The sequence below is a fragment of the Acanthaster planci genome, linkage group LG02 (assembly GCF_054643075.1).
Source record: "Acanthaster planci isolate LZ-2023a linkage group LG02, COTS_SCS, whole genome shotgun sequence".
NCBI lineage: Eukaryota > Metazoa > Echinodermata > Asteroidea > Valvatida > Acanthasteridae > Acanthaster > Acanthaster planci.
In genome coordinates, this window is record NC_141778.1 from 8,796,898 (window position 1) to 8,812,719 (window position 15,822).

General features: G+C 42.6%; 1 protein-coding gene across 5 annotated transcripts; it reads left to right on the top strand.

Moving 5' to 3' along the window:
* The first annotated feature begins 662 nt into the window (after positions 1 to 662).
* Positions 663 to 14,966, top strand: LOC110979542 (2-Hydroxyacid oxidase 1-like). 5 transcript variants are annotated; one of them, XM_087133102.1, is made up of 10 exons: positions 663 to 734; positions 5,471 to 5,657; positions 5,999 to 6,150; positions 6,638 to 6,893; positions 7,275 to 7,411; positions 7,849 to 7,940; positions 8,454 to 8,615; positions 8,900 to 8,969; positions 9,947 to 10,017; positions 13,628 to 14,966. In XM_087133102.1, exons 2-9 carry the CDS (start codon positions 5,521 to 5,523, stop codon positions 10,009 to 10,011), a joined length of 1,071 nt encoding a protein of 356 aa, XP_086989228.1. In that variant the 5' UTR covers positions 663 to 734; positions 5,471 to 5,520; the 3' UTR covers positions 10,012 to 10,017; positions 13,628 to 14,966. The 5 variants fall into 5 exon arrangements, 4 of the variants coding, with proteins under 4 accessions (XP_086989228.1, XP_086989230.1, XP_086989229.1 ...); XM_087133104.1 differs by lacking the exon at positions 663 to 734 and adding an exon at positions 3,943 to 3,966; XR_002598208.2 differs by lacking the exon at positions 663 to 734 and adding an exon at positions 3,973 to 4,123 and having other exon boundaries at positions 9,947 to 12,847.
* Positions 14,967 to 15,822: the final 856 nt, after the last annotated feature.

The following is a 15,822-nucleotide window of genomic DNA, read 5'->3' on the forward strand; positions in this document are numbered from 1 at the left end:
ACCGACATATTTATAAATGAACGTACATGTACTGTGCAATGGAGTAAACACACAGGCATGTTTGTCGTGTATATATGTTTGTCTTTGTCAAACTTGTTAAAAATAATGCTATTTGAAGATAGGTACCTGACGGCATGTACTTCGGAGCAACTCCGTCACGGTGAGGGCGCCCATGAAACCATCACGCACGTAGAGCTCTCGTGGATATTCCTCTAAGATGTAGTGTATCAATGCAAAAATCAGCGTGTCGTGTAATGCCTTGCAAATGCGTACTGTTAGGTGTGCACAGTTCTCAGAGCGCAAATACATTGTAAAAGGTCCATTCTTCACGCTGAATGTCAAGCCTAGACTGGCAAAACTCTAGGAGCAATGCTTTTGAGGCTTTAACAACGGTCAAAAATCCCGTAATCGTTGATCAATCACAAACAGACGTTAACTTTTAGACACTCTTCTCACGCGTATCCGGCAACCAAAATGGCCGAACGTACTGACATTTAAAAGGCCAATGTTGTGTTTTATTAATAAGCCGTATTCTATAAATATTCATTAACACAGTGCCTCTCAAAAAGGATTTAATTAAGGTGATCCTTTCAGCTCATTAATATTCATAGTACTTTTTACCACAGGAGGGCGCACTTTAATGGCGTAAATCTTGCGCATGCGCACAACCGCTTTTCCGTGCCGAAACAGCGGTGGGCCAGGACTAGTCGTTCTGATCAAGGGCTGATCCTGAGGTAAGGGTCGAGAATCCTGTGCAAGGGTTAAAGTCACCTAGCCTAGTGTGACTGTGCTGTTGAGGGGCTTGGTAGGTTGAGGGGCTGATTGGTGGTGCGGTATAGTTCCTGATAGGAGCTTGCGGTCGATGCAAGGGCGGATTGCTATATATCTCGTGACGCGAGTTGCGTGTAGCGCGCTAGCGCAGCACCGACAATAGGCCCCGTAGACTTGCTAAAGTCCCTGATTTGGCACTAGATGCCCACAATTAATTGTGGTGTTCGCTGCTCGGGGCGAAGTCCGGTCACGTATAATCACGCAGTTTCCCCGTCAATAGCGCCCTCTACTGGTGTATTGGTTGAGTGTGTTCATGAATAAACCAGCCGCTTGTTAATTGTTGTATATAAGTCAGGAGTCCAGGCGAAGTTTATTTCAAGTCAGGTATGTCCACGTTACGTCATTAAGTTTCGACCAATCAGGTTAGCCATCATCTCGACGAAGACCAACTTTCTTGGGGGACGGTATACTTCGGTCCCAACGGACTCGTCCCTAGCCGGCCACTCAGGGACTCTCCGGTGTGCTGTCCGACGCACTGCGCCTCGAGGAGGGCGCCCTCGCCTTCGTTGGATGGGCGCAGCGCCACAATATATCCTCGGCTTGTAGTTTTATGGAATTGGGCAGCCACGACAAGGGATTAACCCTGACATTTAGTATTGAAACCTCCGACTTCAGTATGATTTTACGTACACCAATGCATAGCATCAATGTACATTGTGTACAGCTGTTGATCTTCTGTTGGCGTTTCTTTGTTTCAATAAATTGAGAAATAGCCAAAATACCAGATGTCACATTATCATCTGTAACATACGGAAAGTCCCACATACACTTTCCAAAGTCCAACTGTGCGTATAAACTTATACTCAGAACCCTCCCCCTTTCCACCCAGGATCCGCCCCCAAAGTGGGCATATCCACAACACAATGAGTCCAGATTGACTGCAAAATAGAATGTTTGTGTTATAGAGGGAAATTTTGTCTAGATTTGATGAGGAAAGGAAAGAAATAAGCACCCTCACGATGCACAAGGCATGCACACAGGCATGCTGTTTTCCTACTCAAATCGTGCAAAATGGCATAGCCATACACCCTTATGCGTTTACCCCTGCGGTTTCTCCCTGGGGCAATATTTTGCAATTTTTTTTTACATAATGACTTTGGATATATTCTGATGCTCTTAAGTTTGCTGTTGTGTCACAATGTGAAAGTTACCCGCTATTAAAGGGTGCACCCTCGTATTTAGGCCAGAAATATGTCCGCCGAGCTCATTATATAATAAAAGTTATACACTTAAAACATTCTGTATTATATTAAAATTTCTCGGAAATTCATTGGTCACCCCCCCCCCCCGAAAATTGAAAGGAAAATGAAAGAGGACATGAGGAACATCATTTTTCTGTGCAGCCTTAGCACCTGTAAAAGTTGTGAGTATTTTAAAAATATTTGTGAAGTATGGGGATTTATCACTGCTGTCTGTGGGAAGTTAATTTTAGTGGTGCACCCATAAGGGCCTACCTATGCCGGCGTCGGAATTCAGTCTGCACCCATACCACCCAGCAGACCGCAACAGCCCGACACTCAGTCAACTTACAGTAGCCATATGGGCTCACGGACTATGCTTAATGTGTGTCGAGGCAGATGTAGCCAGTTGTAGGAGAGACGGTTAGCATATCCAGGGGTCCGTCTGTCGACCCGTCAAAGTAGTCTGTCCGTCGACCAAACCAATCAGTCGAGTCCGTCGACTCACCGATTGTTGTTCATCAGTCCATCAGTCTGTCAATCCTATTTTATTCAGGAGAGGTTCAAATAAAATTTTGTCAGTTGTAGAGCAAGCGACAGAGACAGTGTTGTCGTCCGTTAATTACTGTCGTATCAGAGAGAACCTTGCGCTTGCGGCGCAGAAACCTATCCTGTAGCGGGCCGGATAACACGACATTAATTAATTTGGCGTTACTTGGGGCTCGCCCCCTGGCAGTGACTAATCATACATGGGTACACTAACGCCTACACCACACGCCATAAACAGGATGTACTGCCAGTGTACAGCTGTACATGTACTGTACATTACATGTAAAGTAGTGTACATGTAGCTCTCCACAGAGCTAGGGGAATTCAAGGTCATTTGTGCACAGCAGCTTCAGCCATGCCTTTTCAAATGGGGTCCGTTTGGCACAAAAGGTTTCCATATGCGAAAGTGATAGGTCAATTTTTGGCAGGATATTTCTCTTTAGGGTCAGGTAATTTTTCAGTTTCTATTGTAAAAATATTGACTGCTTCGAGTGTTTTGGTGATCCGTGGAGCATGCTTTTTCCCTCGGCTTTGTCTCGGAAAAAAGAATGCTCCAGGGATCACCTTTTGGAGTCTAGTTTAACTTTACCGCGTGATATTAAAGCAGTCAATATTTAGGTTTTGTAACACCTCCCCACGGATTCTGCCGCGGCAAATTCAGCTAAAAAGAATAATAAAACACCAAATAGGAATTTATCTTCATTAAATTTATTTCAAGAATTCCAAGCGGAACAGCAACATTTGAATATGCATTCATTAACCAGTGTTGTTCACTATGAGCCGAAATACACGCCTATGCTTTCGCTGCTACGGATATAGTGTTTTGGTTGCTATGTGTGTAGTTTTATTTTTCAGAATAAGGCTGCATTTGACTGAAGCGGTGGTATAAAAAAAGTAAAACTAGCAAGTGTCACATGACACTCTATCGGCCAGTCAAGATACCGAATCTGCGGGTGAGGTGTTATAAAAATTTATATGTTAGCAAATATTTTACAGAATTAAGGCTTTTTACAAGAAATAAATGAACGAAAAAATATTACAAATTCTAAAATTTTTGCACGTTATTTGTCCTATCCAAGGGTTCCGGAAGCGCGCCATCAGGGGTCGGCTTTCAGGCTCTAACCCGATACACTAGAGCAACTGTTTATCAGTAATTAAGTCCCTTTTAGAATGGTTGTTATGTACTTAATCAGCCAAGTTTAGTCATAAGAAAGAAATGAGGCGATGGGACGTCGTAAATAGTGCACCGTACTGAGTTGGATCCGGGTGTAGCCTTTAGTCAAGGCACGCTTGCCGCCCTGAATGCCCAGCTGGTAACAAATTACTAGTATATCCAAGGTGCCGCACGCGCCCTGAATGAAGGCTAATCCGTGTGCGCGTGTTTAAACGTAAACAACGGTATATAAAGGTGAGGCCGAACCTTAATTTAACCATAGACCTGATAGACCTTGAACTTTAATTGTACATGTACCATTACCGGCGTGTCCTGGAAAGATAGGCTATCTCCATGGTTTACACAACGAAATTACAACTCGAGCTCGACGGGGGGAGTTCCAATTTGAACGGTAAATTTCTCTTTTTCTTCTCAAAGGTTAGTCCTGTAATACCAAATGAACAGGGCCTACATGTACGTATGATACTCCATCATATGAAGGCCTAGCCGTGTAACGTGCGTGAACATATAGTCGCCAGGTCCCTAATTTCACCACATAATCAAGTCAGATTGGTTTTCACATTAAGTAGTGAATAAAGGGACTTCGCAGGTTACCCCTTCGTCACATATACATGTATATAAACGACTATATATAACTGCAAAGCAAAGCCCTTGTGCCTACTTTTTATCGTGAGGTGAATGAGAGGAAGCTCCAATTTTTTGTTGTATAATGAAGGTCTTAAAATCGTAGGTCAGATGTTACCCCAACTGTGGGGTCCGGCATCCGCCCGCTTTCACATCAGACTCCACAGTTCTGGGGCAAGGTCAGATATTTGACCATGTTGAGAGAGATGTGGATAAGTTTTGACAGTTTTGGTTCTGGAAGAATTAAGGGAGACTCAGGAGTAGGCATGGTAGCAAGGCCTAGTCCAAGTTGGATAACTTGGACCATGTACTTTACAAATCACTAGTCCGAGTAACTTTGACGCCACGAATCACCGTTTTTGTACATTTTATCATTAGCAGAATAAGAGGATGGTGAGTAAAAAAGCTCTGATTTTTTTATATGACAGTCTTAAAATCGTAGGTAAGATGTTTGAGAGATGTTTTAATGTTTAAAAGGGCATTACATAGTAGACTACTATCACTGTCCCAACCTTGTCTTTGTCAATTTTCAAGATGATAGAGTGAGCCACCGAAAAGCAGATATTTTAACTGAGAAGATTTTCGCAATGTCAACAACCTATCAGTACATTGCTCCTGGGTCAGATGGGCATGATCATGAATGTACATACATTTAGGTTGATGATGAATTTTTGTCATAATGATCAGGTTGAATTATGATGGTATGTACATACATGTACATTCATGGGAGGTTTCCTACCGTGAACTTAAGTACATGCACATTTAATTAATAGAGCAGTTCTCTCCATTGTAAACACAGGTCAATACTGGTTCTAAGTGCCTCAACCTTTCTTCCCATGAACTAACAAGTTTTGGCCATTCCATTAAGTGTGTTACCTGTAAATCACCGCATTTGTTCTCTATAAGATCAGAACCTCTTTGAGTCCATTCAAAGTGAATCAAACACTGTTGTGAAGAGGGTAGTCCCACATGTACCTACATGTACATGTATGTTAGTTCTCCCTGAATGCATTTCCAAAGTTGAGTATACCTATCCTATTTACATGCTATTGTGCCTCAGTAGCTTAAGTGCAGTTGAGAATAACATACACTCTATTTTCTTCATTTCCTGCAGAGCGTCTGTGAACCAGTTTCCAGCGGACGAGTGGGTTGTTCAAAATCAACATGGCGTTGACGCCAGTCTGCGTAGAGGACTTCGAACAGTACCTCAAGGCGAGCGTGTCTGACTTCTTCTGGGAGTATTACAGATCAGGAGCCCAGGATGAACAGACACTGAGAGATAATCCACTGGCCTTTCAGAGGTAGGAAGCCCTGTGGCTGGTTCGAAAGAGAGGCTGCACTGGCAAACCTCAGATTGTTTGAATGGATTCTTTAAAAACCCCAAAATAGGCCACTTAAAGGTGTGTGTAAGTCATGTTACTGTTGCTACAATCAGCTAGTACAAGCATGCCTGGCCGTACAGTGCACAGGTTTTGGAGGGGTTTTTCAGCACGAAATTTGGTCACATGATACACGGGCATCTGTTTGTCGTCTATAGTTATGGTTTGCACCTGCAATTTATGTTTTATTTTTCATTCCTTTTATTTTTCAAAGAATGTATTGTTAAAAAGGCCTATGTTATGGTGAATTTTTATGGACAAAGGTATCGTCTTCGACCTCGATGTTTGAGGGACGTGTCTCAACGAGACACTAGCACCTCTATTCTTGGTCATCGTCTTGCATTCCCCGTCGGGGTGTCTCCCACAGCCTGTCACTGCTTTGCACACAAAGATGGAGAAGTTGCAACTGCCAGAGGTAAGCGTCTGGTTCATATATACTGATCCTAGTGGAGATGCTTACAAATCCTGTGGAACTTGTATATCTTCCTACCCATCCCACCTGTATGGCTAGCTGTGGTTCTACTACCATGACTACAAATCACCTGTTTGTGCCTATTCAGCACATACAGTACCAACCCTCTTGAAAGACCCTAGTCAAACCATGTTTTTTTGAAATTCCAATGTCGTTCACTTGTTATCATTGGTTGGCAAGCAGTCTCCCTGCAATCTTGTGCAATTATCATTCAGTCAATGGTTCACTTTTGTATTTAGTTATTATGAAAAGGCTCCTTATAATCAGCAGTGCAACCATGCCCCAGAACCTGATCCAGAATGGTGGATGAGATCATTGTTCGAACGGTATTTAACATTTGCCAAACTTGCCCCAGCCTGAATATCAGAATACTGGTTAGACCATGCATGCTTTCAGGCTGTAGTTATGAGATGTTTGGTGTTATTTCCAGGTGTATCAAGTGTTGGATCTGCCATGATTCTCAGCATGTGGTCCAACAGGACTCTGGAGGACGTCGCAGCCTCTGTGCCCCCCGACACGCCGTTGTTGCTTCAGCTCACCATTCTGCGTGACAGATCCAGAGTTGAGGCAGCAATCAGACGAGCTGAGGCAGCGGGCTTCAAAGCGCTAGTGGTAACGGTAGACGAACCAATGCTGGGGAAACGAAACTATGATAATGGAAAGGAAGTTGACCTGACGGGAATTAAGTAAGTTAATCCAACTTGTGAGTGATGCACCACTGACTGCTAGCTCTCCAATTGACTAGATGTGTCAGTGTGGTGTACTCTTGATTACAGTGGACAGTTTCACCAGCGGAGCCATTCTCCATGCACAACATGGGCATGTTTAGATTAGCTAATGCACTGCGGAAAAAATATCAATTTTAATATCTAACAAAATATCTGACACCAACATTGCTCAGTAGTCCATTGGAAACATTTACATAATTGGAGGATGGTTTGTATAAAACTACATTTGTATAAAAAAGACCTTTGCACTGATTGCTCCTACCAATGAGACTATATTCAACAGCAGAGATCTGCCATTTACTATGCCGTAACTGGCTTTCTTTATACTTCTGTGGACAGGTTCCCTCAAGTTCTACGTTCTGACGAGCAGTTCAGCCGTGATCAAATACAGTTTTCTGATTCACGAACATGGAACGACATTCTGCGGCTAAAAGAATTGACGTCACTTCCATTTGTGTTGAAAGGTATACTCACAGGTGAGGAAAACAACTGTACATGAAGATCATCATACAGCCATAGGGTTGACCTTTATAGATCTCAGCCTGAGTCTGACAGTGTTGATATAGTGTCATTTGAGGAATACGCCACATGCATGTACAAAATGCTTCCTCCTGCACATGTCACTTTTCATCTGAATTTGCAAAAAAACACTAACACAAAACAACAACTTCACACAGGATTAGGAAAGGCCATGATTCCAACACTGGCTAAATCTCACAGGATTTCAATTTAGGATTATAAGATTTCAATCATTTAATTAATCAAAGTTGCCACTCAAATCTACCATTAGGTCTACTGCAGTACAGACATGTTTGAAGAAGTTACTGTGATAATAATAATGCTCTGTGTATTAAAGTAGAGTTGCTTTGATTGTGAGAACATCTTTTCATTTTGTTCCATTCCCATATTACAGCTGAAGACGCAGTGGAGGCTGTGAGGCATGGTGCTGCTGGTATCCTGGTGTCTAACCACGGCGGACGACAGCTCGATGGGGTACCAGCTACGGTAAGGTTTAAATCACCTGGCTGCCTCAGAGTAGCTTACCCGTCTACATGAAGTAGCTGCAGCCAGAAGCCAGTGGCTTCAATTGGTGCACATGTTATTTCTTGCTAGCATTGTAGTCAAGACCATCATAAGCCCTTTGACACAACCAGTCACAAGTAACAGGGTGAAAAATGGCAAAGGAAATCTTTTGGTCTCGACTACACAGTTTCCTGCGGCAATAGGTAGATTCTTGATGCAGCTTTACTTCAAAATACATAGACACTGCATGATGTACCAAGTCCAGACAGTTTAGTAAATGCTCACAAACAATCTGAGCTTTGATACTTCTTAATATATTGCGGGTGAGATTTGTCAGGATTTTGCCTGAGTTCAGCATTTTTTATGAGGATTTTCTTTATTTCAGGATATTCAAATAATTCCCTTTAAAATCTGGAAAATTCTGAGTTTACTATACATATATCATATGTAGGCCCTTAACTTAAGTTTTGAACAATGATTTGTAATCACCAACAGATTGACGTCTTGGCAGAGATCGTCAATGCAGTGCGTGGTTCCGGTGTGGAGGTGTATCTTGATGGAGGAGTACGTAAAGGCACTGATGTCCTCAAAGCCCTTGCCTTGGGTGCACGAGCCGTGTTCATCGGCCGACCAGCACTGTGGGGCCTCGCTTACGATGTACGTAGAGATCTTTTGGGGGTTAAAAAACATAGGTCTGTTTTGCCTCAGCTTTTCTTGAAGGAGAAAGTGCAGACCTACTTTACAATAAAAAAGTCATGGAACTAACACATTTTGGCAAAAGCCTGTCAAACAGCCAATCAAAATTACAAAAATATGAATGTCCAGTGTGAGGAAGTGGGATATATTGTACTTTGTTCCTTGTGGAGAGCATCCTAAGTAAAACCTTCCTTGTAATAAAACACTGATGTTTAAATTTTGTCTCAATCTGGTCATATACACAGGGTGCTAACGGAGTGGAAAAAGTTCTGGGGATTCTGAAAGAAGAACTCAGCCTGGCCATGGCTTTAAGTGGTAATTTTGATATTAAGTTTTGATATTACCTGCAACTGCTCAATTGAGAATTAACATGTAATTTTTATTGCGATTCAAAAAGATAGGGTTTAAATTGGTTTAGTCTCCCCTTGCCTTTATATTTCCACCGTGTTCACAAAGAGCAACACAAGTAGATTTTGAAGGAAAAACTGGCTTTCAAGATTATAGCCAGAAAGGTTTCTACCATTTCAAAGCTGCAAAACATGCTAACGTGGAACACGTTAACACTGTAAAAACCAAATGACTCTTTAAGATGTAAACTTTTGCCTGAAACAATTTATTAAACACAGTGGTTAATTAGCTGAAATCAATTGGGTCATTCCGTGTCAATTCAACATGCTTTTTGGACCTGACCATCACAGATTGAAATAAACTTCCATATGCTGGTTGGATTCCTTGGCAAATTGACTTAAAATTTCAGTGTTGGGGTTTCTTAAGGAATCTAATCAGCACACCAAATTTCTTTTCAATCCATGACAGTCGGGTCCAAAAGCGTGATGAATTGACATGGAATGCCCCTTGAAATTGAACATCCATGTTTTCCTTCATATTGGCCCTTCTGTTCAATATATTTTTCCATAGGGAAGGGGTACACATGGTTACGCATGCGCCGCTGTGAATGTAACAAATATCTGGATTAAAACGAAAATCTTAGTTTACCCATTTTCTTCCTTTGCAGTCAATAAGTTTTGTATGGGTACAAGGTGCAGGCAGACTTATGTCTCTTCATGAAAATGCAAAATACAGTTACAGAGATTTTTGTCCCATCAGCAATAATGTTAATTTGACATAAATAATGTGTGGCTTGAGAACGCATGTCAGAAAGGTCAAGTGCGATGTAAATGGCGACAATCATTATGCATCAGTTATTTCCGTACATGTAATTGAATATTGTGGTGATATTGCAAAATAATGTTACATCATTTCAAGACATGAATTTTTTGCTCACACCCCAGGTTGTTCGTCGGTAGCAGACATCACATCGGACTTGATCGCAGTGCCATCTTACTGCAAGCTGTAGTAGCAAGTGAGATCCACCCCATTATTCCATGAAACCATAATTCTTCAGTACTTTAAGCAAAGAGCACACTTTCATTTGGCCTAATGTCATGATGAAAACCCTGAACCACAGCACCACGTGTCAACCAGTTGACATCAATTGATCTTGCTGCCAGGTCTGATGTAATGACAAAACTACATGAGGCATGGGAGGCACATGCCCTCAATGAGTCTGTCCGCCCCCCATGCACCCATATGAAATGTGCACATAATACGTACAAACCACGATTATATTTCACTACCTGCATGAAAAATTTTGTGCACCCCTGGATACCCCCACAGAAATTTTGACCTAGTCACACAAGAAGCTTTGGAGCACGTTTATAATCGAATTTCAATTTATTAAAAATGAACACTGTTATAACAAAATATCAGTCCTTCTGATTTGAGTCCAAACCAAAAGGAGGAAAAATCAAATATAGTTTCTAAATCTCTCAGCAAAACAGCTACATGTAGGCAGTGTAGTACAGCACAGCTTCTGCTAGCTAGCTGTTTGCAATACTGACAGCCCCGTAGCCATTCCAAACAGATCAGATTATTTACATGTCATTGGCCCAGTCCCATCAAGTCATTGTCATTGGCCAATCAGCTTGCTTCAAACAAAACAAACTTTAAGTCGCTAAGTGTTTTGGTACAAAATTGTTCCATAAGTGCAATATACCGGTATAGTTGCAACTACGGCGTTAAAGTGCATCAGGTGGCAAGGCTTTGGTACGGGAGTTCTGAAGTTTTAGTGTGTGGAGCCACCTCTTTATTGCCATTGCTCTAAGGTCCGTCTAGACCTGGAGCGTTAGCACCTGTTTATAACCCCGACTATTGTCAAATAGAATTCAGCCTGGCTTTAGCCCTCGTATGCCCAAGGAAGGTTTTTAGTCTAAAGGCTAGAATAAGGACAGTCTGATGTAAAACCTACTACCTGAAGACCTTGCTGCAACTGTCCCAGCTTTCTAGGCCATGGCAGATGAACCCCGTGTGTAAAGGGTGGGGCCAGTGCAGCTCCACCTAAAAACTCCACGATGCAGGCCTTAAGGTCACATCCAAATACCCTCCAACTACTTCAAGCCCTGCAGCGATAGAAAAGAGGCAGAAACGGTAGGTTAAAAATGGCACACTTGAAGCTGCAGTCCTCATCCTGTATGCAGGTGGTTCATCATCTGATGACTCTGGAGACTACAACATCATTGAGCCCCACCCTGAACGACCAAGTAGCCTTCTCTAAGGACAGCACTGCTTACTCCAAGCAGAACTGGGTGACATTCCAACCCTGTAGGAGACTGTCAAGGCAATAGAGCAGTCAAAAAAGTGGCAATGCACCAGGCGTTGATGGAATCCCTCCAGAAATCTAAAAACACAGGGCTCATCCTTACATGGCAAACTCCATGAACTCTTTTGTCTGCTGCTGAGAGCATGGGAAGCTACCATAGGACCTCCACGAATTATCATCAGCCCGTATCAGAACAGACGGCGAAATATCTGATGAGTGTACTAAATACAGGGGAATAACCTCGCTCTCCATTGCAGGTGAAATCCTTGCAGGAATTCTTCTGAACAGATCCTTGCCATCTATCGCAAAAGAACAGCTTCCAGAGAGCCATTGTGGCCTCAGAACCACTACTGACATGGTGTTTGTACTCAGACAGCTCCAAGAAAAATGTGAGGAGCAGAACACAGGGATATATATGAGTTTTGTCGACCTTACTAAAGCGTTCGATACTGTCAGCAGGAAAGGTGTTTGGCAAATCATGGAACATGAGATCAGCAGCGGTCAAGTCGGGCATAGCCTTGTCCTCTCAGATCACTTTCCAATAGACAATGACGTTAAGCAAGTTTGTGTCCTCGCGCTGACTCTGTTCTCGATTTTTTTCAGCGAGATGCTCAAACGGGCCTCGGAAGACCTAATTGACGACGATGAATGTGCTTGTATCTGATACTGCGCAGACAGTAGTCCGTTTAACTTAAGACGACTAAAAACCCACATCAAAGATACAGGAGCAACTCATCCATGAGCTATCTACTTTTCTCTGATGATGCTGCCCTAAGTCTGCGTGCCCTGTAGCAAAAAACGTTCTTCGCAGAGGTTGCTAAGCTCTTCGATCTAGGGGTTGGCTAGAAGAAGACAGAAGTTCTTCTTCAGCCTGCACTTCTTGAGGAGTACCTCTTCTTGAGGAGTCCATCAAGTTAGTTTCCTCGGGTGCACCATTTCATCCAATGCCAAGATGAATAAAGAGATTGACAATAAACTGGCAAAGGCAAGCAGTGCGTTTGGCAGACTGTACAAATAAGTTCAGAACAATAGGCAGCCGAAGAAAGTCACTGAGATCAGTGTATACAGAGCTGTTGTACTGTCTACTCTTGAACTGAATCTGCTTGCCCTGAAGAAGGTACTCAGTTACCGAGAGCTCGGCAATCGCATATTTCAGAGCACTGATTTGATATTATATTCTTGTCGATATTCTGATCACGGTGCTACGCAGCCTTTCCATATTACTTTGTACTGTCTGCCCTTCTGTTTGGCTCTCAAGTGGTGGACCACTTACCATCACCACCTTTGACTCCTTGAGCGCCTCCATCAGCGATGCATGCCTCTGCACTATCCCTCATATCCGGTGGAGTGATTCTATCACCAACACTGAAGTTCTTTCAGATGGTGGTCACCAGCATTGAGGCGATGTTATTGAAGACGCAGCTATATGCTGGGCAGGACACCTCTTCTGGATGGAGAATCATCACCTGCCCAGTATTGTGCTATGTGGCGAGCTCTCGACTGGCCATCGTGACAGAGGGGTACCTAAGAAAAGGTACAGTGATTCTTTAAAAAAAATTCCATGGCACCTGTCGCATGAGCCATTACCAGTTGTCTGTTCTAGCCACCAAACGTGAGGCCTGGTGTCACACCATCCTGCAAGGGATGACCTCCTTTGAGAAGACGGGCAGGGCTCAACTTGAAGACAGAAGAAGATCAAGGAATAGATATGATATCACAGTACCCCGCTAAGAGCCAACTTGTCCTTGCAGCCGCATTGACCGGGATTTCTCGTCACACATTGGTCTTGCTAATCACCAGCGAGCGTGCAATACTCTTCAGCAACACATGGGTCTCCCGAATTCTGGGTGCACTTTAATTGGTCCAGAGGGAATATATTATTTATGAGCACTCTTATGTAGCACTTGTGCTAGGCCGTTTCTTGGGGCACATCCGTATCGTGTCGGTAATCAATCTTTGTAACGATTCAAACTTGAATCTCAGAAGATATAGTGGGCGGTACAACCCCCACTCCATTGAGACAGTTGAGGCATCGTACGTAAAACGTGAGCAACTAAAAGCTAAGCAGTGTCCGCAATGGCAAGGGTAAATGTGTCGTGAAATGTTTCTTTTGATGTTTCAAATCTCAAGCGATTAGCCAGGTAATGATGATCAATAAAGACTAGACTTCGGTAAACAGAACGCTGTCCTATTCTTCCTACCTCTTTGCGCGGAACTTAGAGGGAAAAGGGTTTGGCGGGGGTTATTTACACACTTGCTTGACTGTACCGAGGCAACACTGATGTAATCTTTGTCCTTATTTTTTTTCTCCTAGCTTCTAATTGCAACTTTCATAGCTGCGTGGGTGTTGCAACTGGTTCGATGGCGTTTGCCCTTTATTGCGGACGTGTCCACCATGGAGGAAAGAAGACATCCATGGGTCCATGTAGCCATTTTTTTCTGTTTTGATATCAATAACAAGTTTATAAGCTTGGCAGACAAAGAGCAACCTTTTTATGTTTCATTTAATGAGCCTCAGGAGTTGCAGGGGAACTTTCAGATTTCGACTCAGCAGATGTGAAACTTGGTAAGATATAGCTAAAGTATCATTCACTAAATATGCATTATTTTACAGTGTGTACATTCAAATTTGTCTAATGTGCGTGTCGACCGTTATGCATCGATTAATACTAAAAACGGTGTTACTACTGGGACGTGTTTCTTGACTTCGAGGGCTTGTAATCTCTACTGGGTAACATTACAAATCTAACTATATGAATCAATTATGTAAGATCGACTTTATTTTGACGATATGTTTTATTTCAATTTCACAATTGTCCCAATCCAGCGTACTGATTGTTAATCATCGCCCGATTTGCATATGTATTGAGAAGAAATCTCCTTTTAACTAATGGATGAATCCTTTCATTTGCACAGCCTTGTACCATTGAATCTCACTGCAGAAAGAATTTCATACACATGTGTATTAATTGCACTGCACGCATTTTATGTGTGTAAACGGTGGAGGGACGTAGGTTATTTGTCAACAGAGTCGCTATAGACAAGTTTTAGCTAATGCTACTAATCTTCAACTACTTAGCTGCACCAGTGGAAGTTCACTGTAGGAAGTTAATAACGTACTTAAAATGGTTAAGTTTTTACGTTATTGAAATGTCACTTAGGGAAAACGCTCGGCAGCAGCATGTCAAGCGGGTACAGGGGCCCAAGCCTGTGTGGGGATCAGAGTGTGGACTCTGTGGTAAGGGATGGACTGGAAATGACAAGTAGGCCTCAACTCGGATATTGTTTTATTCCTTGCTACTCGAGAATCAGCTCCTCTCGAGAACCAACAAATTGAAGCCAAGCAAATTGAACAAAGCCAAACAAAAGAAAGCGAAGCACTCCGTTACACTGATACAGTAAAGGTGCGTATGACATGCACTTGACTTCTTATCATTCTGTTAAATCCCAGGGTCACGAAGTGAGATTAATTTGTTCAAGAGAAATAACTCTTATTCTATTTACGCATAGGAGCCAAACATATAAGATAACATGAGTGTGCGTTGACAGAAACAAATTGTTGATTTTTATTTGGCCAGTGTTTGCATGTAGTATTTTTATTTAAATTAGATAATTTCACGCGAAGAACAGACAAACCCCATTGGATAGCTCAACTCTTGCATGAGTAAGTCCTTTCTTATGAGGTCACCAGGGTCACACAACAAAAGGATTGAGGGTGTCCCAGGTAGAAATTTGGCGGTGTATAAACAATTTTCGGGTTGTAAAGGAAACTTGCGTCGGAGAGTCCGAGGAGAGGGCACGTCTTGCCATCCTCGATGATTTTGCTGTAATTGAGTCTGAAACTGCGAGAATCCAGCTAGGTGCACTGAAGAACTTAATGATTGGAAGCAGGTGTATCGGTGAAGATAAACTCCGACCGATACGCAAGGCGGAAAAAACACTACTCGAGACGCAAGATTTCCCAAGAACCAGGTGTCCACGCAACCTGTAAGTTTATTTTGAAAATGTTGTGGTTACACGTATTTACATTTAGATAAGTGATTGCTGGAGTAACGAAGATGTATTAGAGAACTTGGATTTATGGTTGCATTGGTCACTTTAAAAGATTAGATGTTGTCAAGGTATGGAGTGGTCATTATTTTTTAAATAGTTGTAATAATGGTTGCAACTACAGGTACTATAATAATATCCTGTATAATTACACCCTTCGACGTTGTCGAACATTTGTACCAGATGGGTGTTCAGAAAAGGTTTGCATTTCATTTACGTAGGGTTCTACTGTGGGTATTGGACTAGCAGTCCGATCCAAGGGCTAGCCAGAAACTCAAGGAACAACTCAAGACTCGGGGTCAACTCAAGACCGCTGTATACGAGAAAGAGTCAGCCAGGTGCCCCGAAGGCTACTCTGCCGTGAGACAGCCCGAGAGTTCCTGGCCAAAACGTGAACCAGTCATCGCTGCAGTGATAGAAAGGATCCTTTAGAATTGTAGCGGGACAACTGACACCTTT

Coding starts and splice junctions, on each gene's coding strand:
- LOC110979542 (XM_087133102.1), top strand. CDS start 5,521: ATGGCGTTGACGCCAGTCTGCGTAGAGGACTTCGAACAGTACCTCAAG. Junction 6,151..6,637: donor AGAAGTTGCAACTGCCAGAG/GTAAGCGTCTGG, acceptor TGTTATTTCCAG/GTGTATCAAGTGTTGGATCT. Junction 6,894..7,274: donor GTTGACCTGACGGGAATTAA/GTAAGTTAATCC, acceptor TTCTGTGGACAG/GTTCCCTCAAGTTCTACGTT.